The sequence below is a fragment of the Mesoplodon densirostris genome, chromosome 3, assembly GCF_025265405.1.
Source record: "Mesoplodon densirostris isolate mMesDen1 chromosome 3, mMesDen1 primary haplotype, whole genome shotgun sequence".
Lineage (NCBI taxonomy): Eukaryota > Metazoa > Chordata > Mammalia > Artiodactyla > Ziphiidae > Mesoplodon > Mesoplodon densirostris.
The window spans coordinates 125,519,540-125,543,785 of record NC_082663.1 but is presented as its reverse complement, the minus strand read 5'-3'; the positions used below and the strand labels follow the sequence as shown (position 1 = coordinate 125,543,785).

At 36.5% G+C, this 24,246-nt stretch overlaps 1 protein-coding gene across 5 annotated transcripts in view; it reads right to left on the bottom strand.

Moving 5' to 3' along the window:
* Positions 1-24,246, bottom strand: part of RBM27 (RNA binding motif protein 27) — a 65,992-nt gene that overhangs the window by 33,724 nt on the left and 8,022 nt on the right. For 2 of the 5 annotated variants that reach the window (XM_060093577.1, XM_060093579.1), the window contains exons 2-8: positions 23,039-23,157; positions 20,652-20,776; positions 12,835-12,926; positions 11,970-12,163; positions 10,435-10,698; positions 8,658-8,945; positions 5,969-6,103 (exon numbers count right to left, since the gene is read on the bottom strand). In XM_060093577.1, coding sequence (XP_059949560.1) covers positions 5,969-6,103; positions 8,658-8,945; positions 10,435-10,698; positions 11,970-12,163; positions 12,835-12,926; positions 20,652-20,776; positions 23,039-23,157 — 1,217 coding nt within the window. The remainder of the gene's footprint in view (positions 1-5,968; positions 6,104-8,657; positions 8,946-10,434; positions 10,699-11,969; positions 12,164-12,834; positions 12,927-20,651; positions 20,777-23,038; positions 23,158-24,246) is intronic. The other 3 variants (XM_060093578.1, XM_060093580.1, XM_060093581.1) reach the window with 2 other exon arrangements.

Sequence of the window (24,246 nt, the reverse complement as noted above, 5' to 3'; positions counted from 1 at the left end):
GAAGTCCCCCTGAGTTTTAAACTAAAAGCTCAATCAGAAAAAATAAAAAAGCTATACCTTCCAATTATTGGCCATGTTTATCATGTGTCTTCTCTATTAGAATACAAGGTCCCTGGCACACTTTCTAAAGGTCAGGGCCTAAAACGGTGCTTGGCACATATTAGGACTCAATACTTAAAGAAGGGATGAAAGTTTATTTACTAAAAGTATCCCAATGACAATTAAGTATTTCTTTGGATGAATACATTTGATATTCATTAGACATTATTTGAAATGGGCAATATGACAACTAATGCAACACAAATCCAAGTAACACACAAGGGGAGAGAAACTCTAGACAATATACGACGACTCTACTGGAGAATGACTTTCCTAGACATCAAAATCCATGACTGTGCACAGAAAAATGTTATATATTCCAAAGAATTAAATGAGGAATCTCCTGTTTAAGAATATAATGTTTTAGGGCTTCCCTGGTGGCGCAGTGGTTGAGAGTCCGCCTGCTGATGCAGGGGACACGGGTTTGTGCCCCGGTCCAGGAAGATCCCGCATGCCGTGGAACGGCTGGGCCCGTGAGCCGTGGCCACTGGGCCGGCGCGTCCGGAGCCTGTGCTCCGCAATGGGAGAGGCCCGCGTATCGCAAAAAAAAAAAAAAAAAAAAAAAAGAATATAATGTTTTCATAATTTGACATAATTAATAACAGGAAATGTATTTTCCAAAAGATAAAATTATTTTATGTAAATTCACTTGAAGACTGACAACTGCCTTCAACCTAAGAATCAGTCTCTAAAATCTAGGATGTTATATTTTACTATCACTCTTTCACATACCCAGTACAACGAGATTAGCAGTTACACAATATTTCTACTACTACTTCTTCAAAGAAGCAGAATAAACAGGTCAAATTTAAGGCAGAAAAGGGAGTATACTTTAAAATGGTCCTGTCCTGTGCAGGGGGCAGGGGGAACCCACAAAACCCCAAACCCCAAAACTATACACTGAATTGGTGACTTCAAATTTGGGTAAAATGTTTAAGTACTTCAAAGGAAATAGATGATTTTAATAGGTGTTTTTCCATACAATTCCAACTACGTTTCATTATTTAAGTCCTTTTCAGAGTATTTGGGACATCTTAACTCCACAAAAAAACAAATTTCAGAGCTTTTCCTAAATTATAACCATTTCTGACATTAAGTTTTAAATAGCACTACCAGGAGCCCCATGTATGCTACCCAGTTTTCCAGTGGGGTAATTCTTTTTCTTCTTTTAACATTCAATTGACCTCTTCAAAAATAAGTGATAATTACAGACTAGATGAAGGTTTTATTTTGGGCAGAATTAGTTCCTTCGTTACCTGTATTTCTGAGGCACTCTGTTCATTTAGTTTTTTTTTTTTTTTCTTTTTGCGGTATGTGGGCCTCTCACTGTTGTGGCCTCTCCCGTTGCGGAGCACAGGCTCCGGATGCGCAGGCCCAGCGGCCATGGCTCACGGGCCCAGCCGCTCCGCGGCATATGGGATCCTCCCAGACCGGGGCACGAACCCGTATCCCCTGCATCGGCAGGCGGACTCTTAACCACTGCGCCACCAGGGAGGCCCTGTTCATTTAGTTTTAACAGCAAAATACACTGTGATTGATTTTTGTGGGTTTGTAATTTTTAAAATATTTCTTTCCCACTATTAGATTTTTAGCTTCTTAGGAGAAAAATCATTTCTTATTCATCGTATATTCCCAGACCTAGCATTGAGTAGACTCCTATTCTTACCTCCAAAAATCCAGATTTCATTTTTCTATGTTTATTTGGGTCCCTATTGACATAATTTTCACAACTAAATACCATTTGATACGCTGTTCTTCACTTACACACATTTTCTATGCTGTGAATTTTTTTTTTTATGTTGGGGGTAGGAGTTTATTAATTAATTTACTTATTATTTATGGCTGTGTTGGGTCTTCGTTTCTGTGCGAGGGCTTTCTCTAGTTGTGGCAAGCGGGGGCCACTCTTCATCGCGGTGTGCGGGCCTCTCACTATCGCGGCCTCTCTTGTGGAGCACAGGCTCCAGACGCGCAGGCCCGGTAGTTGTGGCTCACGGGCCTAGTTGCTCCGCAGCATGTGGGATCCTCCCAGACCAGGGCTTGAACCCATGTCCCCTGCATTATTAGCAGGCAGATTCCCAACCACTGCGCCACCAGGGAAGCCCTATGCTGTGAATTTTAACGATAGTTTCAATGACCAAAAAAATCTGTAACTTAAACTTTCCCAACTTGTAAAACTTTAAGGATAGCTTAGGTTCTCTATTACATTGCAAACATACATATAGCTTTTTTACTTCATTTGAACTGAACCAAGTTCTAATTTTCTTGAAATTATGAACTATAGCACTTAAAAAGTGAACCTGAACAATTTGAAGAACTCAACTTATCTGTCTCAAAGGTAATTAAAAAAAAAGTCTGTTTTAAAATCAACTGAATAGAAAGATACAAAAAATGTATAAATAACAAACTACACTCACCAAAAAATTTTTTTTATGTTTAGATTATCAGGAACTATCTCCTAGGTTTTCAAATTTCTCTCTAAATTTTGGAATCACATTTTAACTTTTAAGAAAGGAAGAAAGCAGTTTGCATAATAGAGTTTTAAACTTCCCAATATTGAATATTCTATAAGTTTCAAAATGTTCAGTTGCCCACCAACTAAGTCTCTTTATAAACAATGACACAGCATATAAGACTATCTTCTAAAGCACTAATTCACAAATGCCAATAGGAAGCTATTGCCCTTTATTGGTCTGAAACAAAAATGGGAAACAAATGTGATATTTCATAAAGCCAAATTTAAAAGGACTGTCATTTATTCTGATTTATTTGGTATAAAAATGTATTTTTAAAATAGAAATATTAGATGTCTTCATATGCAGTTGCAGTCCTTAACACAGCAAAATAAGAAGCTGCTAACTGTATTGGTCCCCAAAATTTTCTTAGAAATGTTATCAGCCTCTGAAAAACAGAAACTTGAAACTTCAGTTCTAAAAGAACTTTACTGATATACCAGAAATAGTCTGGCTTTAAAAAATAACAGAAAAATCATCTTCAAACATGAAGTCAGACATTTTGTTCACCTTGACTCCCTAGGGTGTAGCACAATGCCTGGCACATAGTAGGCACTCAATAAGTATTTGCTGAATTAATGAATATTAGGCTAAGTCATTGAAATAAATGGTAACTGCCAGATATTTTTTCATTAAAATCAAAATGGAATTTTTGTCATACTGAGTGAAGTCAGATGAAAAAGACAAATATCATATATCACTTATATGTGGAATCTAAAAAAATGGTACAAATGAACGTACTTACAAAACAGAAACAGACTCACAGATGTAGAAAACAAACCTGTGGTTACCAGGGGGGAAAGGGGTGAGGGGTGGGGAGGGATGAATTGGGAGATTGGAATTGACATATACACACTACTATATATAAAATAGATGACTAATAAGGACCTACTGTATAGCACAGGGAACTCTACCCAATACTCTGTAATGGCCTATATGGGAAAAGAGTCTAAAAGAGAGTAGATATATGTATATGTATAACTGATCCACTTTGCTGTACACCTGAACTAACACAACACTGTAAATCAACTATACTCCAATAAAAATTAAAAAAGAAAAAAAAAAGCTGGACTTCGGGGCACAAAATTTGATATACATTTCCCCATAACTTATCTGAAATAGAAAATAAAAATCTCATCCTGGGGAAAAAAAAAAAGGAACTTCTATAGAGTGAGTCACAATGTTAAATTTAACAATATTAAAATAAATGGTAATTGCCAGATTTTTTAGAAATTAAAAACAAAATGGAATTTTTATTGTGAGTCACAATGTTAAATTTAACAGTATGAAAATGTGTGATCTGCAAAAGACTCTCAGATAAATAAAAGGCATTAAGAAGTAATGTTAAGAGCTGATTCAGGGGGGAATAGATGAAACAAGATTGGTCAACATGAAACATGTTGAAGCTGGGTGATGGGAATGTGGCAGTTTATTATACTACCTTCTTTATTTTTATATATGTCTGAAATTTCCCATAATTAAAAAAAATGAGAAAAGCAGTAAAACAAATAAGCACTGCAACAAGACACTGTAGTAATTAGAAGACGGTGAGATACTAAAAGTGAAACAGTATGGACAATTACTTAACTATCAGATGTGGTTTCTGTTCTGAAGAAGAACAGCTAAACATAAGATTTACATAAATGAAAAGAAATCAAATAGTAGGCCTATGTACAATTATATGTCATTATGTAATAAATGCTTTTTGGTACTGTAGGAGTTCAGAACAGAGCAATAATGTTCCCCATATACTTAGAAGATCTGGGTCTTGCAAAAACAGGAGAGAGAGTACATTACTAAGAATGAAGACAGGAAAACAAAGTTGAGTCATGACAGGGGCACAGACGGTTGTAACTGGCCTGAGCACAGAAAATACAAATGGGGGGATAGTGAAAACAGACTACCAAGAAGTGAGGAATAGATTTTAGAAAGAGAAGCCATAGAAAGGGGTTCACCTATGGTTTAGGAGGAAATAATGGCCACTGAAGAGTTCTCATAAGGAACTGTCATGGCTGGTTTTCTTACGCAAACTAGCTTAGCAGCATTATGTGGTGTGACATGGGGGGAAGATGGGGGTGAAATGTAATGGAGTCAAGAAGGTTGTAGCAATAATCCGAAATGTGAAGTGATTCGAGCGTGGATGAGGGCAGAAGCCACAGCAGGAATAGAGAGAAAGGGATGCTTCAAAGAAAAAGAGGAAGAATTTTTCGATTAACTAGATATAAAAAAGCAAAGCAATGAGTCAGTTATGTCAGGGTTTCAATTCTAGGTGATAAGGTGGGTGTTATTTCCATTAACAAAGAAAGACAGGCATTGTGGAGGTAGTAGAGATTTAAGGGAAGATAACAGGTTTGATTTCAGAGAGGCTGAAATTTATGGAGACAATGGTAACTACAAAATTATAATAACTATTCCTTACGTGTAACTTGCTAGGTGCCAGATACTATTCTAGATGCTTTATAGGTATTAATCCATTTCTTCCCCCAAATAACCTTAACGAGGTGAGTAATGTTATTATTATTTCTATTCTACAAAAGAGGAAATTAGGATACAAAGAGGTTAGGTAACTTGTCTAAGGTCACAATGACATAAGTGATGGAAGCAGAATTTGAACCTGAGCTTAATTACTTTTCTAAGTTGCCTCTCCAGGTCATGACAGAGATAAGAAACGTTTATGATAAACACAGGTACAAAAAAAGATGAATTTATCTATAAAGTTACCTAGCTCTGTAAAGAAAATCTCACAGTCTGACATTTTAAACAACCAACTACCTTATTTTTATGTTTTTGAAGAAAAAAATTTTTAAGCCTTAGTCAACTAAAACCAACACCAACAAAAAAAACACTTAAGAAATAAAAGAGAATTAGGATCCAAGAAAAACATATTATTACAGTTAAACATAAATGTTCCAAAACAGCCTAACCACTAAATATTACAGTTTAAATGATGCTCTCTCCACTTCAGCATTACAAGTTAAATAATTAGGTATATTTTATCGAACTTTTTGTATACTCTTAGGAGATAAGCCTTATGTTTTGGAAATTCAATCAGAGGAACAATTTTTGAACAGAAGCTTCAAAATAAAATTCTTTTAGTGGAGAAATGTTGCTACTCTACAGCAGAGTAGACTTCTCCAATACAGAAGGCCTTGCCCTTCTCTCCCATTATCACACAAAATTAAAATACACTTATATATCATAACCACACAGTAAACTGCCCTGAAAACACAAATATAATTTTTATATAGCACAGTCCATAAAAATAGAAATTAATTGTATTTTTTTTTTAAGTGTAAGACTGTTCTGAGAAAACTTGGCTTTCCTATACCCTAGCAATTTTAAATCAAATGTATACTTACGTTCTGACACTGTATAAAGGAGGTTCTGGGGTAAAGGAGGAGGTAGTCTTGCTCCCACTGGTGCAAGATTGGGCACTGCACTTGTCCCAGGCTGGTCACGGTTGTTTATCAAGCTTGACTGTGTTATAGGTGGTCCTACAGACAACCAAAAGTGAAAGGTAGAGCATTAATGTTTCCTAGCTAAAAAAATACTCACTACACCAAGTATTAATTTGGATATTCACACTTAAAATACCTACTTTGGCTTAGAACAGAATTAAGGAATTTGCTATGTGCAGGCTTAAGCACTGGCTACATAATTAATTTAAATGACATTTTAGTTCTGTAACAGACAAAACTAATCTAGGGTGGAAAAATGGCAGAACTGGTTGCATCTGGAGGAGGAGTAGAAAATGGCTACCAAGGGACCTGAACAAACTTTCTGGGGTGATAGAGTTCTACAGAACTCTCAAGTTAATGATAAACATGTTTAAGTGTACTGATGTTACAAAGTACTGTGAAATGCATCAAAACTAAAAATGGAGAGATCATATGTGATAATACAAATATAGTAAAATGTTAATTGTAGAACCTAGATGATATTTGTTTCCTTGAAATTTTTCATAGCAAAATGTTGGGGGAAAATGACATTCTTAGATTTAACTTTTAAACAGATATGTTCCCAAAATGACGTTAAGATCGTTTACTGTGAGAATTCCTATACATCAAAGATGGCTTTTAATCTGGGAAATAAAATCTCACCTTGAGCTTCATAATTATACCATTCATGTGACAATATTAAATACTAACAAACACTGTTAAAATAACCATATTGCTATTGACCAAATCTATGCATTAAATGTCTCCAAATCGTTATCAACTTTAATGAAATGTGTTCCATAAAGAATATTACTGCAGGAAAGCTATGCGATGGGTACATGGAATCATCTTAAACTCTTTTTGTAACTTCTTGTGAGTTTGCAATAATTTTTAAAATTAAGATTTAAAAAAACCCCGAAAATTGAAAAAGTACAACTTAAATAAACTGAATGGCAACCATTTTTTAAAATAATTTGCCAACTCTTAAAACATTAAATGTCTTTGGGTAGATATTTTCTTATGTCTTTGTACACATGTAAACTGACTGCCCCAGAATTTTTTCAGTTACATTTTAAAAATTTAGTCTTATTTCTGTTTCTGCTAAACCAGCAACTATTAAGTTGTTTTTTTTTTTTTTTGCGGTATGTGGGCCTCTCACTGTTGTGGCCACTCCCGCTGCGGAGCACAGGCTCCGGACGCGCAGGCTCAGCGGCCATGGCTCACGGGCCCAGCTGCTCTGCGCCATGTGGGATCCTCCCGGACCGGGGCATGAACCCGTGTCCCCTGCATCGGCAGGCAGACTCTCAACCACTGCGCCACCAGGGAAGCCCCAGTTAAGTTTTTTTAAATGATCATTTTTAAACATTTCTTACTCTTAATTTTGGTGGATGTGGTAAGAGCATATTGATCATTTTTTTTGAAGTCCTTATCATTGAAGAGATTCATACTGAAGTACATACTGGTGAAATGCTATGACATCTGAAATTTACTTCAGAAAAAAAAAAAAAATAAGCAAAAAAATTGTGTGGGGGGAGGGGAGGAATAAATGAGACAGAAACAGCTGAATATTGATAACCACTGAAGTTGGATGATGGTACATGGTATATTATTATTCTACATCTGTGTATATTCAAAAATTTCCATAGAGGGGAAAAGGAATGGGACCAAGGCAGTCAAAAGACACAAACTTCCAATAATAAGATAAATAAGTACTAGAGATGTAATGTACAACATGATAAATATAATTAATGCTGCTGTATGTTATATATGAAAGTTGTTAATAGAGTAAATCCTAAAAGTTCTCCCCATAAGAAAAATAAGGTTTTTTTCTATTTCTTTAATTTTGTACCTATAAGAGATGATGGATGGTCACTAAACTTATTGTGATAATCACTTCATGATGTATAGAAGTCAAATCATTATGCTGAATACTTTAAACTTATACAGTACTGTACATCAATTATATATCAATAAAACTGGGAGAAAAAAAAAGAAAATTTCCGTAATAAAATGTATTAAAGATTTTTTCAATATTCTTTTTTTTTTTTTTTTTTTTTTTTTTTGTGGTACGCGGGCCTCTCCCGCTGCAGAGCACAGGCTCCGGACGCGCAGGCCCAGCGGCCATGGCTCACAGGCCCAGCTGCTCCGCGGCATGTGGGATCTTCCCAGACCGGGGCACGAACCCGCGTCCCCTGCATCAGCAGGCGGACTCCCAACCACTGCGCCACAAGGGAAGCCCTATTTCAATATTCTTGCAGAGATTTTCTTTAAAGACGGAAATTTCACTGAACTACTGGCATATTCTTTTTTTTTTTTTCTGACCTCTTCAAAACACTGGCTTTCTTAAGATGCTATCAGTTAGCAAGATTCTGACTCCAGGTCAATACAGATTAGGCCACTATTGATAAAATTTACACTTGGAGGTACTACAAATAATGCAATATAACACTGGATAGAAAAAAAAGAAAAACATCTTAATTATGGGAATATATTCCAAATTCTATTAATAATTTATTTTTCAAAAACTTAAAATCCAGTGTCAAGTTAGGTAAAAGGGGTGGATTCTTCTAAATATAATTCTCCACTAAAGAAATATTCATCATATACTTACTTGGTATGGGAAGCACAACAGAAGGTGGAGGCTGGCCATGTCCTTGAGGAACAGGAAGTCTCATACTGTGGCCAGGACCTGGGCCTGGGCCTGGGCCAGGACCTGGACCTGGGCCTGGGCCTGGGCCTGGCATCGGAGGCATTAACATTCCAGGAGGTGGTGGAGGAGGAAGCCCAGGAGGAGGCGGAGGGAAAGGAATCATGCTTGGCAGAGCAACTTCATCAACAACCAGGGGATCATTTCCATGATCAAACTGACAAAGGTCACCAAGTACACAAAATCCTCTTTCTATAAGAAGATAAATCTTATTATGATCTACCCAGCATTCAGAAAACAAACAAGTCCCTGAAAACACCCACCAATCTGATTTATGAAGTGTTTTTTCTCCAAGGAGTCTAAAGCCTTCTTAGTGTTACTGTTAACAATCGCATATCCCTGAGGTAGGGCAGGTGTACTCTCTACTTTCTATACTGTGAGACTACACTTTGTTGAGATAGCAAATAACTGGATCAAAAACAGGCTACCAACCACTATTAGATTAACCCATTTGCTATTGAGTTTTCATAATAAAAATTCACATATTTTAAATAACAATTTAACAAAGGTGGGGAGGGATAAGGAACTTAAATTAGATGATCTACTTTCAACTACCTACTTTCATGCTATTATTCTAAAGCAACCATTCTTGCTATATCTAGGAACTGAAACTTTAAATTATTCAACTGGGCATTATGTACCAGGTTATTCACTGCAGCATTGTTTGTAACAGCAAAATATTTGAAACACCTCAAAAGTGCCATCAAAAAGAAACAGGTTTAAACACATTTTTGTACATACAGAATACTAAGAAGTGTAAAAAATACTGAGGAAGCTCTTTATATATTAACACAGGATGACTCCAGAAAATATTGCTACGTGAAAAAAACATTATGCATAGTATGAATGAAGTATGAATAGTATGTAGTATACTAGCATTTATGTAAAAAAGAAAGTGGGGGAAATACATGTTTTTGTTTATGTACACATGCAAAGACTATGTTTGGAAAGACACAAGAAACTGACAGCATTAAACTGTCCTTGGGAAGGAGATCTTTGTGGCTGGAAGACCAGGGTGAGGGTGATTTAATGCTTGAATCATGTGATTCTATTCCCTACTTAAAATAAATAAAATGTAAAAATATATACATTCTATATTTAGAGAAAAAATGTTATGATGTCTGTCATTCGCTTCAAATAATACAGGCCAGGGAGACGTGGTGGAAGTATACACAAAAACAAGATTGCCCATGAGTTGACGTGAGATCATGGATACACTAGGGTTAATTATATTATTTTTGTCAACTTCTGTAAATATTTAAATATTTCCATAATAAAAAATTAAAATAAATGCACACACACACACAGCCTGATCCATTCATTCAAATGGAAAGTTAGCAAGTTAAAATTGTAAGTAGGTTATACATGCTTATTAACAAATTCCCAGGGACAAACACCACACCAAAAAATTAAAATTCCTAGTGTCTACCAAAGTTTGTGGTATACTTATAGTGTTTGAAGTAACAAGAACAACAAAAAACAAACTAAAGGGTAAAATTTAAACATTCTGTTAACAAGAGCCAAACTATTACACCCAACAAGTAAAGAAGCATACGCCAAAAGAGATTCTCCTCCTCATTCATCCCTTTTAATAAAATCCAGACTGTAATGAAAAGATATGCACTACTAGCAACATTTGTTTACTAATACTTTTGGGTACAATATAGAAGAGAACTTTTACCATCATAATCTCTGCATCGCCTCTTTGGTGGAGGATTTCGACCAAAAGAATTGGAAGAGCTATGATTATTATAGTAATTAGACCAACTCTCCGTTGTGTTTTCAGAGTGGTGCGCAGGTGCGATCACAGTAACAGTGCTGGGAATAGACTGTGCCCCAGAGGAATACTGCTCAGAAGAGTTTGGAGGTGGTGCAGACACAGACACATAGGAACTCTCCAAGTCATTCCTCTCACTCTTAAACTTTGATCTTTCCCTATGTTCTGCTTCAGAGACAAAATAAAAACAAGAAACAAATAAGATCAGACGTCTATGTTCTTAAACTACGTTTATTTTCTCACAGAAAAAGGAAGATGAGAATACTGAAGTAAACTTACTGAGCTGTCCATATTTCAAAGTGCTCTCATTATTAATATATCCTAAAACCAGGAACATCAACAGTGTGACATATCTCGACCAGTAACTTCTATAAAATCATCTTTTATAACATCAACATCAACACAAAATGAAGAAAGACCTGCTTCTCTACTGATATTTATTAAGAATGCTATCCAAGAATTGACTTCCAGGGCTTCCCTGGTGGCGCAGTGGTTGAGAGTCCGCCTGCCGATGCAGGGGATGCGGGTTCATGCCCCGGTCCAGGAGGATCCCATGTGCCGCAGAGCGGCTGGGCTCGTGAGCCAGGGCCACTGAGCCTGCGCGTCTGGAGCCTGTGCTCCGCAGCGGGAGAGGCCACAACAGTGAGAGGCCCGCGTACCGCAAAAAAAAAAAAAAAGAAATTTGCCTCACTAACAACTATGGTTGCCGGTCTTTAGACGGATAGGTTTCTTCCCGGGAAGGTGGTTTGCCATTCTGTTGTTAAATTAAAGGAGTCTGCCGGGCTTCCCTGGTGGCGCAGTGGTTGAGAGTCCACCTGCCGATGCAGGGGACATGGGTTCGTGCCCCGCTGGTCCGGGAAGATCCCACATGTCGCAGAGCGGCTGGACCCGTGAGCCATGGCCGCTGAGCCTGCGCGTCCGGAGCCTGTGCTCCGCAACGGGAGAGGCCCCCGTACCGCAAAAAAAAAAAAACAACAAGAAGAATTGACTTCCAAACTGCTATCCTGGGACATCAGTGGTTGGGATCCCAGTAATCTACTTAAATTTCTTTCTTTTTAATTTTAAATACTCTAAGCAACCTTAAAGCAAATCAATTATTTTCAGTTGGGCGTGGGGGTAGGGGAGCAGGCAACCCTCTTCCTCCAGTAACAGTTTTGTTGACTAAAGGACATTTGTTTCAATTATACAACATGACTTAAATCTACTCACATACTATGATACACTTATGGATAGCTTCTTTTCAGTCAAACTCCTTTGACTCCAACCTGAGAATAGAGCCTTGTCTTTGTAACAAAAATCAAGTTTTTTGAGACAATTCCAGATTTTACATTGTTCAAACATATTAAAGGTACATTTACTTTTAAGGGACACTCTGGCACCCTTGTGATATAGGAAGATAAGCAACTACGGAGTTTTTGGGGGAAGCCTCACGGACTCACCAACATTCCTATTGGGATCCCGGTCTTTGCTGCGCCCCCGGCTTCGACTCCGACTTCGACTCAGGCCTCGGCTCTTACTCCGGCTCTTACTCCTGCCTCTTCTCCAGTCATACTTCTCACGGTACAATTCAGTCCGCTCATAGTACCGGTCATAGTCTCTCCACTTGCCATCGTCTCTTTTTTTCTCACGTGTCCTATAATACACAGATATGAAAGCCATATGTGTGCTATAGAAACCAAGTCTGAAAACAAATCAGTAGTATGAAATATCCTCCTTGATTCACCAAAATTCATAGCTTCTATACTTTTCCAGAAAGCCATAAAACCACCACATAATTCCTCTAATCCATTATATAAAAAGAAAAACACATTCCCTTCAAGTACACTGGGTGGGGAGAAATGAAAAAAAGAGGTGAATCCAAAGTATGGGGAGGGGTAAGAGAAAAAACATATTTAAAACTGGAAAAGACAAAAGGCTCAAAACAAAGTTTTCCTAAACAAAGACTAATTTTTTGATGGTAGACTGATGAGTCAACATATAAACTGCACTACTTGTAACAGAAAATGCTACAGATGATTTTAATACTGAGCACCCCTAACAAAATGGAACATTTCATTAATATTCTCTAAGGAGATTGCTCCCAACCCTGAGCTCTTGGGGAAAGCACATAATGAAGACTGTTTATAAAAGGAGCAGAAAGTATGACAAAGACAAAAAACAGAGGGAATGGAAGGAAAAACATTTTCCTTCTTTAATCAGCGTAGAGAGAGGAGTAGAGCATGTGTTAAAAATCCCTTTAATGCTCTTCTAAGGTAACGGAAAAGTGAGTTATCAGTGTCTTCCTAATTAAAAAGAAACACAAACCTTCGTTCACTAGATTCTGAACGAGTCTTCTGGGGACTAGGGTATTTCTTTTTTCTGGCATCTCGTTCTTCCTCCGCTGGCTCCTGAAATACCTACATGAAAATATTCATTAGAAACAAGAAGAGTCCTTCTATAAATTATAAAACACATCCACCTGATAATCTTTCCGGTCCGGCACACAAGAGGGCACAAATATACTGAAATACTGAAGTCAAATCACATCCCCAAAAGCTGGTCAACAGGAAGAAGTAAAAAAGATGCTGAAATTACTTTAATAGCAATATGTTAATTTTTAAATGCTAACTTAAGGTAGAGAATAGGAGGAAAACAGCAGCTCACTCTTTAAACTGAAACAGTAAAAATAGCAAAGCTCTATTTCTAAGTATCATACAGTAAAATGGTGTGTGTTTTCCTAATTACAAAATATATTCACACATTAATTCATTTGAGAACTTCAGATTTATTTCACACAAAAGGTTTTGGGAACAAATGGTTAAGTTAACCACTGCTATAAAACTAAGTATTTCATGTGAATTATGGAAAAATGGTATTGGAATTACTGGAAATGTTAAGGCTTCTTTTAAAACTTAACAGTCAAGATTGACCAGAAATAGAGAACTAGTGATTCTATTATAGTTTTTAAACAGAAGTTAATCTCAAAACAAATATATGGCCTTTACCAGAGAGAAATGAAATAAAGACATTTGGAAGAGGTAAACAAATGCCCATCTAATGGAGAAGCTCACTTAAAAATACACAAATAAGCAAGTGAATGAATGGAACAGAAGATAAGAATTTAGTAAAACTCAGGCAACATAAAATGGCAGCCACAATATGGCAACCATATGGTGCTGACAAAAACACTCTACAATTATTAGACTATATTTAAAAATCATTCTTTCTACCAATTTACAGGAAATACAGAGGATGCAATCAGCAAAATCCAGAGTCAAAACTCTGTAAGACAAATGACTGAGTTTCTTCGACAAAACAAAATTTAAGGAAAAAAAGAGGGTGAAGAAAGGAAGAAGAGAGGTAGATATATAGGTAAGTATGAAGGGGGGAATTTAAAGATATAAAGAGACTTAAAAGACATCAACTTGGAGAACTTTTTCCTTCTTTTTGCTGTTCTGTATTTTCTAATGTTTTTTTGATGGACACGTATTAATTCACTCTGAATTTTTCTAATTTTAGGAAACTAGTTTTCGTTATTTTTTGTTTTTTTTGTTTAATTTTTTGGCTGCGTTGGGTCTTCGTTGCTGCACGCAGGCTTTCTCTAGTTATGGCAAGCGGGAGCTACTCTTCGTTGTGGTGCGCAGGCTTCTCATTGCGGTGGCTTCTCTTGTTGCAGAGCACAGGCTCTAGGCACGCGGGCTTCAGTAGTTGTGGCGCACGGGCTTAGTTGCTCGGCAGCATGTGGGATCTTCCCAGACCAGGGATCGAACCCGTGTCCCCTGATTGGCAGGTGGATTCTTAACCACTGCGCCACAAGGGAAGTCCCGGAAACTAATTTTCTAAACTACTTTCTAATTAGTTTTTCTAATAGGAAAAACTATTCTTAAATAGTTAAAGGAGCCGAGAAATAAAAACAAAATGAAACAAAAACCTGTGCATGAATGTTCACAGCAGCATTATTTATGATAGGCAAAAAGTATTAACCATTTGCCTATTAATCCAAATATCCATCAACTGATGACTGGATAAAGAAAATGTGATATATTCATAAAATGGGGTACTATTCATCCATAAAAAAAAAGAGAAGTACTGATACGTGCTACAACCTGGAGGAATCTTGAAAGCATTATGCTAAGTGGAAGAAGCCAGTTACAAAAGACTACATACTGTATAATTCCATTTTTATGAAATGTCCAGAATAAGCAAATCCATAGAGACAAAATAGATTAGTGGTTGCCTGGGGTGGGGGCTAGGAAGGGAAGCACTTGGAAGGTGATGACAATGAGTATGGGGTTTCTTTTTTGGAGGATGAAAATGTTCTAAAATGGATTGTGGAGATGGCTGCACAACTCTGAATACAGTAAAAATCATCACATTTGTACATTTTAAATAGGTGACTTGTAAAGTTGGTGAATTACACCTCAATAAGCTGTTTAAAAAAAGTCAAAGGGCATGCACAATATGGATGAATCTCATAAAATAATGAGCTAACAAGGAAGCTAGACAAAGGACTGTATGACTTCTACATCCAGGAAGTGTCAAGTTTAGGTTACGGAAGCTAAACTAATCGTTCTAATGGGTGATGGAAAACATAAAAAGATATCAAGAAATCCAAAGCAATATGGGTGAAGTCTTATTTAGCATCCTGCAGTACACTACCAAACATGATTTTAAATCTCAAGCATGGTATTTAAGTGGAGAATAAAGGAGTGCTCCCTTGTTATATAACTAAATAAAATGCTTGATTTGTACAGATGAAAAAAAAAGTCTATGTGATTCTTGTAACATAAAATGAAAAAAACAGGAGTACATGGTATTAGAAATAAGAGTAGTAGTAACCCTGGGGAGAGGGAAGTGAGAGAGAATGAGAAAGAGGGAATTAAAAAAAAAAAAAAAAAGGCAGTTCAACAAAGTTGATTTAGATCTTGATTCAAACAAATGGGGAAAAAAATGGACATTTATGAACAAACAGAAATTTAAACACTAAGTATCTGATGATATTAAGGAGTTACTGTTATTTTTATACATGATAAGAATACTTGGGCTTCCCTGGTGGAGCAGTGGTTAAGAATCCGCCTGCCAATATAGGGGAGATGGGTTCAAGCCCTGGTCCAGGAAGATCCCACATGCCGCAGAGCAACTAAGGGCTCGTGCACCACAACTACTGAGCCTGCACTCTAGAGCCTGCGTGCCACAACTACTGAGCCTGCGTGCCACAACTACTGCAGCTTGCATGCCTAGAGCCCATGCTCCGCAACAAGAGAAGCCACCGCAATGAGAAGCCCGTGCACTATGAAGAGTAGCCCCCACTCGACACAACTAGAGAAAGCCCACGTGCAGCAACAAAGACCCAACCCAGCCAAAAATAAATAAAATAAAAATAATAAATTTTTAAAAAAAGAGAATACTTGGGGGCTTTAAAAATATAACCTTTTAGAGATGCCTGCTAAGTATTTACAGATGAAATAATATGATGTCAGGAACTTGTTTAAAAATAATTTAAAAGGATGGAAAGTGGTTGAAGGTACAGAAAAAGACTGCCCATGGATCTATAATTATTGAAGATGAAATGAGGGCTTCATGGGGACTCATTATATTTTGCCTTCTTTCAAGCATTTTCATAATAAAAACTTTTTATATAAGTTAAACAAAAATAATCTGTATTCTTTTCTATTTTAAATAAAATTTCTAGAACTTCCTGTAGTAAGGATATGTTTTTCCACAATTATTTAAAACTTTTACTCTGAAATGAGTTACACGGCACTAAACTGTCATATTTTTCTTGAACTAATATGAAGTATATGTAAAGACTTCATACTCCAAAACCTCTTACCCACTTTGAGCCTAGTATTCTAAGAATATGAAAAGTAAATTTCTTTATAGAATCAGATTATGACCAAACATGCTAATTTTAAAAGTTTTTCTTCTATGTTGTCCACCTGACTTAAATTCTTCTACCTCACATCTTCTTTTAGAAGTTTGATCATTATACACATATTTAAGACGTTTTAATTATTTATTATCTTCGTCTATCAGGGCTATACAAGTCTGAAAGCCTCCATTCCACTGGACCATTTTAGATATAAAAGTATACTAAACAGGTATGTGGTTGAGGCAGGATTGGCCCTGGATTGATGAGCTGCTGGGGTGATGAATACTGGGAATTCATTAAACTATTCTGTCTCCCTTTGATGTGTACTGAAAAGTCTCTAAAACAGGGTTGTTTTTTGTTTAATTAAGTGAAATAAAGGTACTTTCAGAAAAACCAAACAGGGGAAAAACTGTGCCAGAGGCTCTCATATTTCCAGTCATAAATCCATGCAGTGAGTCTAAGAAAAACTGCCTTCTAACGTTTCAGATGATTGTGATATAGTGTGAATAAGGAATTATAATATCAAAGATCCACTATTTTCATGATTATTCTTTTGCACGTTCATGAACTCAGAGGGACAGGGTAAAGGGTTTGATGACAGCTAATTAATTATAACCACAACAAATTCAGAAATAATTTTCCAAATGCAGATAGAACACACTGTGCTTCATAAATCATGGCACATATATACCAAGTGTTTTTCCAGCCCCAGGATGAGTTGTGCCAATGATCCAAATTCTCTCACCTGGTTCCCTGTGTGACCAATAGTTTTATTGTAAAACTGATGGTACCGTGTAGCTGGGGACCAAGGAAGAAAGTTAAAACAGCTAGTCCTCAGATTTGCTCCCGTGCTCAGAGCAACTGCACCAACTGAGCACAGACCAGAAAAAGAGATAATTAGCCAAAGGCAGTGCTACCTCAAATCCCCTTCCCTCAATGTTATCTGCCAATTACTATAAACTATTATATTGACACACTATTCTACAAACTATTATTTGTTAGTAATGACAATTAAGTTATGTATAAAAGCTTAGAAAATGGGGAAAATGCCAGACAGCATCATTTGGGGTAGTTATACATATACAGAAGCTGAAATCCATTTTTCATAATTTTCAAAATTAGAATTTACTACAAAGATACAAAATGAAATAGTGCAACAATTTGGTTTTTAAACTGTTCTTTCAAAACTCAAAATAATGCAATTTTCCTCATATTCAAATGAGCTGTCTTTCAAACAGACACTTCCAATCCACCGACCTTTAATGACTGTATAAAAGGACATACGCTGCAAAAATTTTAACTTATTATAAAAAGATTTAACGTATACCTTTTTTTAAGTTCCCTGACCAGGGATTGAACCCGCACCCTCGGCAGTGAAAGCGCAGAGTCCTAACCACTGGGGAGCCAGGAATTCCCTAACCTATACCTTAAACCAAAAATTACACACTATCAAGTATGGAAGTAAAGTTTCTTCCTATTTCCATTACTTGAAGAAACATACTGTGAGCCCCCCCCCCTTTTTAATTGATGTATAGTTGATTTATAATGTTGTGTTAATTACTGCTGTATAGCAAAGTGACTCAGTTATACATACATATATATATATATATATATACACATACATTCTTTTTTTTAATATTCTTTTCCATTATGGTTTATAATAGGATACTGAGTATAATTCCCTGTGCTATACGGTAGGGCCTTGTTGTTTATCCATTCTATATATAAAAGCTTACACCTGCTAACCCCAACCTCCCAATCCACCACCCCCAGCTCCCTCCCCCTTTGCAACCACCAGTCTGTTCTCATATCCATGATGCTGTTGCTGTTTCATAGATAGGTTCATTTGTGCCATATTTTAGATTCCACATATAAGTGATATCATACGGTACTTGTCTCTCTTTCTGACTAACTTCACTTAGTATGATAATCTCTAGCTACATGCCCCTTCTATTTTAAAAAGACTTTGTGAGACAACTAGAGAGCATGAGCCAAAAACAAAAAAGTGGCAATAATCTCAAGTGATCTTAATTAAGTATAGCTACGTTTTGTTTTAATGTTGGATCGGTTCAATCAAGCTAACATTTAAAACTGTATCAAAGAGACTTCCCTGGTGGTCCAGTGGATAAGCCTCTGCGCTTCCACTGCAGGGGGCATGGGTCTGATCCCTGGTCAGGGAAACTAAGATCCCGCATGTTGCATGGTGTAGCCATAAGAAAAAAAAAAAAATGAGGATAAAAATGTATCAGAAATGACAACTAAATGCAACATGTGATCTTCAGAATGAATCCTGTACTGGAGAGAAAAAAAAAAAACATGCTATAAAAAAGGGACACTGTTGGGTCGATTGACAAAACTGGAAAACAGACAGTAGATTAAAGTGTTTTATCGATGTTAGGGGACTTCCCTAGTGGTCCAGTAGCTAAGACTCCATGCTCCCAATGCAGGAGGCCTGGGTTCAATTCCTGGTCAGGGAACTAGATCCTGGATGCCACAACTAAGAGTTTGCAATGCCACAACCAAAAGATCCCGCAAGCCACAATAAAGATCCTGCATGCCGCAACTAAGACCCAGTGCGGCCAAGTAAATAAATAAATAAATAAATAAATAAATAAAAATTTTAAAGTGTTTTATTGATGTTAAAGTTACTGAAACTGATAACGGTACTAAAGCTATCTAAGAGGATATCCTTATTCTTATGAAATACACAGAGTATTTGGGGATCAAGGGTCATGATGTATCTGACTTACCCCCAAATGATTCAGAAAAAAATAGTTCTGGGTGAGGATATATAAAGAGAGCAAACAGGGCAAATCTTCAATAGTTGAATCCAGGTAGATGACAAACAGGTGTTTTGGGTACTATTCTTATAATTTTTCTGTAAGTTTAAAATTATTCCCAAATAAAAAGTTTATTAAATAATTATAATAAAAACAAAAGTTGGGAAATACTTCTATATAATAACCAACATTTATGTGCCAGGCACTGGACTAGGGTGCGGGGTGGGGGGTGGTGTATAAATCTCATTTAATCCTCAATGAGATAAGTACTACTATGATCATCATTTTGCTGATGTGAAAATGAAACAAAGAATAACTTATTTTAAAGCCACTATTTTAATTCATACAGCCTAATTTTGGAGCCCATATTCTCATCATGTAATACTAAATACTATGATATCTATATATAAAAAGAATTACAAATGAACTCTGTAAAATTTCCTCCTTGGTTCAAACAATTAGACTACCACCTAAATCATGTTTTTATACTTCAACACTGTAAAAACATTTATTTTCCTTTTCTTTCCTATGTTGAAAGTGATGTTTATAATTCCATTAACTAAAAAAAACTATATGGTTAAAAAAGAAGAAATGGTTTCTCTTCACATGAAAATGATGTAATGATTTCTCTTGAGGTTTCATTAATACTTTACTTTCAGTCAAGCCTATTTTTTTAAAAAAATTTTATTATTTTTTTTGGCTGCGTTGGGTCTTTGTTGCTGTGCAGGCTTTCTCTACTTGCATTGAGCGGGGGCTACTCTTTGTTGCGGTGCTTCTCATTGAGGTAGTCAAGCCTATTTTTTTTTTTTTTTTTAATACCCTACAGAAAATAGGTAGATTAGCCAAACACGTGCAGGGTACTAAGACCTTCATCGCACTTAACTCTTTTTTTTTTTAGATGTTGGGGGTAGGAGTTTATTAATTAATTTATTTATTTTTGCTGTGTTGGGTCCTCGTCTCTGTGCGAGCGCTTTCTCCAGCTGTGGCAAGCGGGGGCCACTCTTCATCGCGGTGCACGGGCCCCCCACTGTCGCGGCCTCTCTCGTTGCGGAGCACAGGCTCCAGATGCGCAGGCTCAGCAGTTGTGGCTCACGGGCCCAGTTGCTCCGCGGCATGTGGGATCCCCCCAGACCAGGGCTCGAACCCGTGTCCCCTGCATTAGCAGGCAGACTCTCAACCACTGCGCCACCAGGGAAGCCCAGTCAAGCCTATTTTTAACCAAGTTTTCTTTTTCTAAAAGTCACTGTAAAAGATTTCCCTGAACTCCTCAATATTACTAAAATATTTCTTGTAACACTAAACAAGCTATCTGAAATTCTTCCAACTCCTCAAGTCCAAGGAACTAAGAAGCCCTGATAAAGAATCTGCACCATGCCCAAAACCCAGAAACTTCCATCAAGAGAGTTCTAAAGAGGCCAACTACCAGCTAAGAATGATACTGGTAATAAGATCTAAGAAGTGCCCACAAGCAAAAGAAAACTCTGTATTACCTCTTCTTTAACTTCTTCTTTTTCTTGGACTGGTGGTTTTGGCTCAGGCTTAACTGGTTCCAAAGGTGGAAGATAGTTCTTAGTATAGAGACTTTCAAATAGTTTATCCACAAAACCTGAAGTCTCTAGGAGAAGAAATAATATGTAAGTGTTACACAAACAAACACCAAAAGTTTGACAACACTACTGGCAAAGCTGAGGCAAGTGGGACATCTCATACACTGCTGGTGGAACTAAAAATGAGCCTAACCCTTATGGGGGAGAACCCCCCTTCTGGGTTTTAAAACCCTTTGAACATACTTGCACATGTACAGAATGATTTATATGCAAGATTGCTTGTTTGAGTATGTAAAAGATTGGATACAACCCAAATGTCCATGAATAAGAGACTATTTAATAAATTATATGACAACTGAACAGAACACAGAGTGGCTAGAAAAAGAATGCGTACTGATAATATCAACTCTCAAAGATATAAGGTTAAATATTTTATCTATATCTATTTGCATTAAAAAAAACCCTGAAAGCACATAAAAATGACAAAGTTGTGCACTGGAGGTGGGAAGGGCGCAGATGAGGTGAGAGACTTTTCATGGCATCCCATTACATTGTTAGACTAAATGTACTGCCTACTCAAAAATTTAATTAAAAATATTTTTAACTCAGTTGAAAAATAAACTTTGATATGAGAAGTGATATGAAAATATCATTTTGTGTTTTACTTAAGGGATGCTCTATTTTGTAACTCTTCAGACTAATTGAATGGGGAGAAACAGATGAATTTATTACAAATTAAATGTCAAAATATTTATATTATGTTATTCAAACCAAAGTTAAATCACTTTCATTGGTCCTACCCCTCAGGAACAGCTAAAGAGCATATCAGAAGTACCACACAGACTCTGCTTACACTGCAACTATTACACATTTTACATAAATAGCTACTTCTAAAATGTCAAATTAATTTTTCTTCAGAAAAGCATCTTTTCATAAACTTTTTTATGCTATTAATTTGTACAGTAAGCATTTTCCATGATTATAAAATTGTGAGCTCTTGTTACACATAACTTTAAAACAAATTAATCAGACCATTCAAAAGCCTTCATGATCAGACCTTCTTCATATGCTTCTGTATTTCTAAAGCATTTTTTAAAACATGTACTACTTTTGTAATTTAAAAGACATATATCATGACTATCTTTAATTAAAACTAAGTAATATAAATTAATACATTTAGAAAAGGAAATACTCATCAGTACTGGAAGAATCCTGTATTAGATTTATTTTGTATAAAAAGCCTTAAAAATGCCCCCCAAAATATGTAATCCTGTGTTTTAGACTGAGAAGCCATATTTACTATCTTTCCTTTCTCAGTAAATATTTGAGTTAAAGGGTATCGTCTCATTACCAACAGCTGGATCAACTAGTAAGTATGAATTACCCACATTCCTGTTTGTTCATTCAACAATATTTACTGAGTATCTTCTACATGCCAAGCCTGTAGGTTCTGAGTCACCAATCTCAACAAATGGAAAGACAAAGGGGAGGTGGGGAAAGAGATACACACAGATAAACAGGCAAATAAACATATAACGTAACAGGGAGTAACAAGTGCCATGAAAAAATAAATAAATAAAGCAAGGCTGGGAAGAGGAGAGAGTGATTAGGGGTATGGGGTATACTATATTGTATACAGAATGCTCAGGGGAAACCACTCGAGAAGATGACATTTGAGAAGAGACCAGAAACCATAAGAAACCATGTTTCAAGCAAGGGTAAACAGTGTTCAAAAGCCCTGAGCTGGGAACATGTCTGCCATGCTGAAAAAACAGCAAGGTGGTCAATGGGACTAGAATAGAAAAAGTGACGGGGAATGGTAGGAGATAAGGTCAGAGAAGCAGCAGGGAGGCCCCTAGTAAGCTCCGCAGACTATGGGCAAGACTTTGATAAGATGATGAAGTTAAAGACACAAGAAGAGGAGGATCATGCCCATTTCTTCTTGGATATCAAGAAGCCCAGCCAAGAAGAAGAAAAAAAACAGATACCTTCATTGTCCTAATAAACAGTAAGAATAAGCAACTTCATTATCCTTAAATTGCTACCCCTCAACCATCAACCAGGCTCTACCACAAGCTGCAAGGGATTCATTCACCTAAAAAGCATTTGAGTTACCACTGCCTCAATATAGGAGAGAAGCAGAGAAGGAAAGGGAAAAAAAGTTTTGCCAAAATACACAATAAATAATTAAGCATGAATAGGTATATTCAAGTATTTAAAGGACCCTGACCAATTTCCTTCCTTTCAAGCTTTATCTTCAAGATTTTATCAGGAAGTTTTAAATTGAAAATCTTTACTTAAATACTTGGTTGAAGGCCTATAATAATTACCTTTTTGTAAAAATACGTCAAGTTGATCGGCACAAAAGGCTTTCAATTCTTTCTCAGGTTTGTCCTTCTTGACCAGTGCTACAACATAGTTGGCTAAGGCTGATGGGTCAGCATCACATCTAGTTAAACAAAGAGAAAACAAAAATTTTTAAACATTTTTTTTCAAACACTGATGTCATTAATGAAGTCACCCCTATTTTAGAAAGCTTTAAGTCAAAAACTTTTAAAAAGTGACTGCAAACAAAGGCGACTATTTTAACAAAGAGCATATATATAGTACAAGTAAGGTTTTTTTTTCTGCTTATTCTTATGAAATAATTTGTCTCCTATTTTCAATGTTCTAATCATACTCAGAATTTTGGACCAAATCTACATTTATTTGCTCTCAGTGGTAATAGGGAAAGAGTGGCAATGGACCCTTAAGTTGCAGCTTGACTCCCAGGCTGTAGAAGCACTATCAGTATCCTCAGGAACTATTTGTTCCACATGATCAATGAGGAAGAAGCAGGGAAAGTGTGATGTGACAGCTTTCCCCATTCCCTATAACCCCAAGCACCAACATCTAAAAATGGCAATCAATTTCCACTACTAATCTTCTCAGTGAGTATCTCAAGGGTCTTTTTAAGATAAAAAGTGAGAACACAAGAAGGATGTCACCTTAAATTTTATTGGCAAACACTTCAGCAGCTACAAGCAAGAAAGAAAAGATCTGGGAGAACAGAAAGGACAAGAGAAGTGGTGAAAGGGCAGCAGAGATAACCTTTGTCTACGTCACTTTTTTTTTTTTTTCTAGTCAGTAGTAGTAACCTGACTTTGACATTCAAAATTATCTCCTATGCCAGGGCGCCACATGATCCTTGAGTAGCAATCTGCCAGACTTAACATTTTATATGTATTACATAAAATAGAAAGTTGCCATGTTATAAAAAATATTTATACACACACTTATATATTTATATTCTATTTTCCCCATAAATGTACATTTAAGTAACATATCCTTTGTGGCTTCACAGCGTTGTCGTGAAGGTAAAATGAAAAAATTCAGAATGACAGTAAATAAAATCATTATGCAAGCAAAGTGATCATATCCCTATAATACACTATTCAAATCTAACTAATCTTATTCTATAATCCTTGGGCCTCTACCATCAATCAGAAAGTTTAAGTTTCAGTTCAAGGTATCAATCACATTTCCAATAACTTTATGA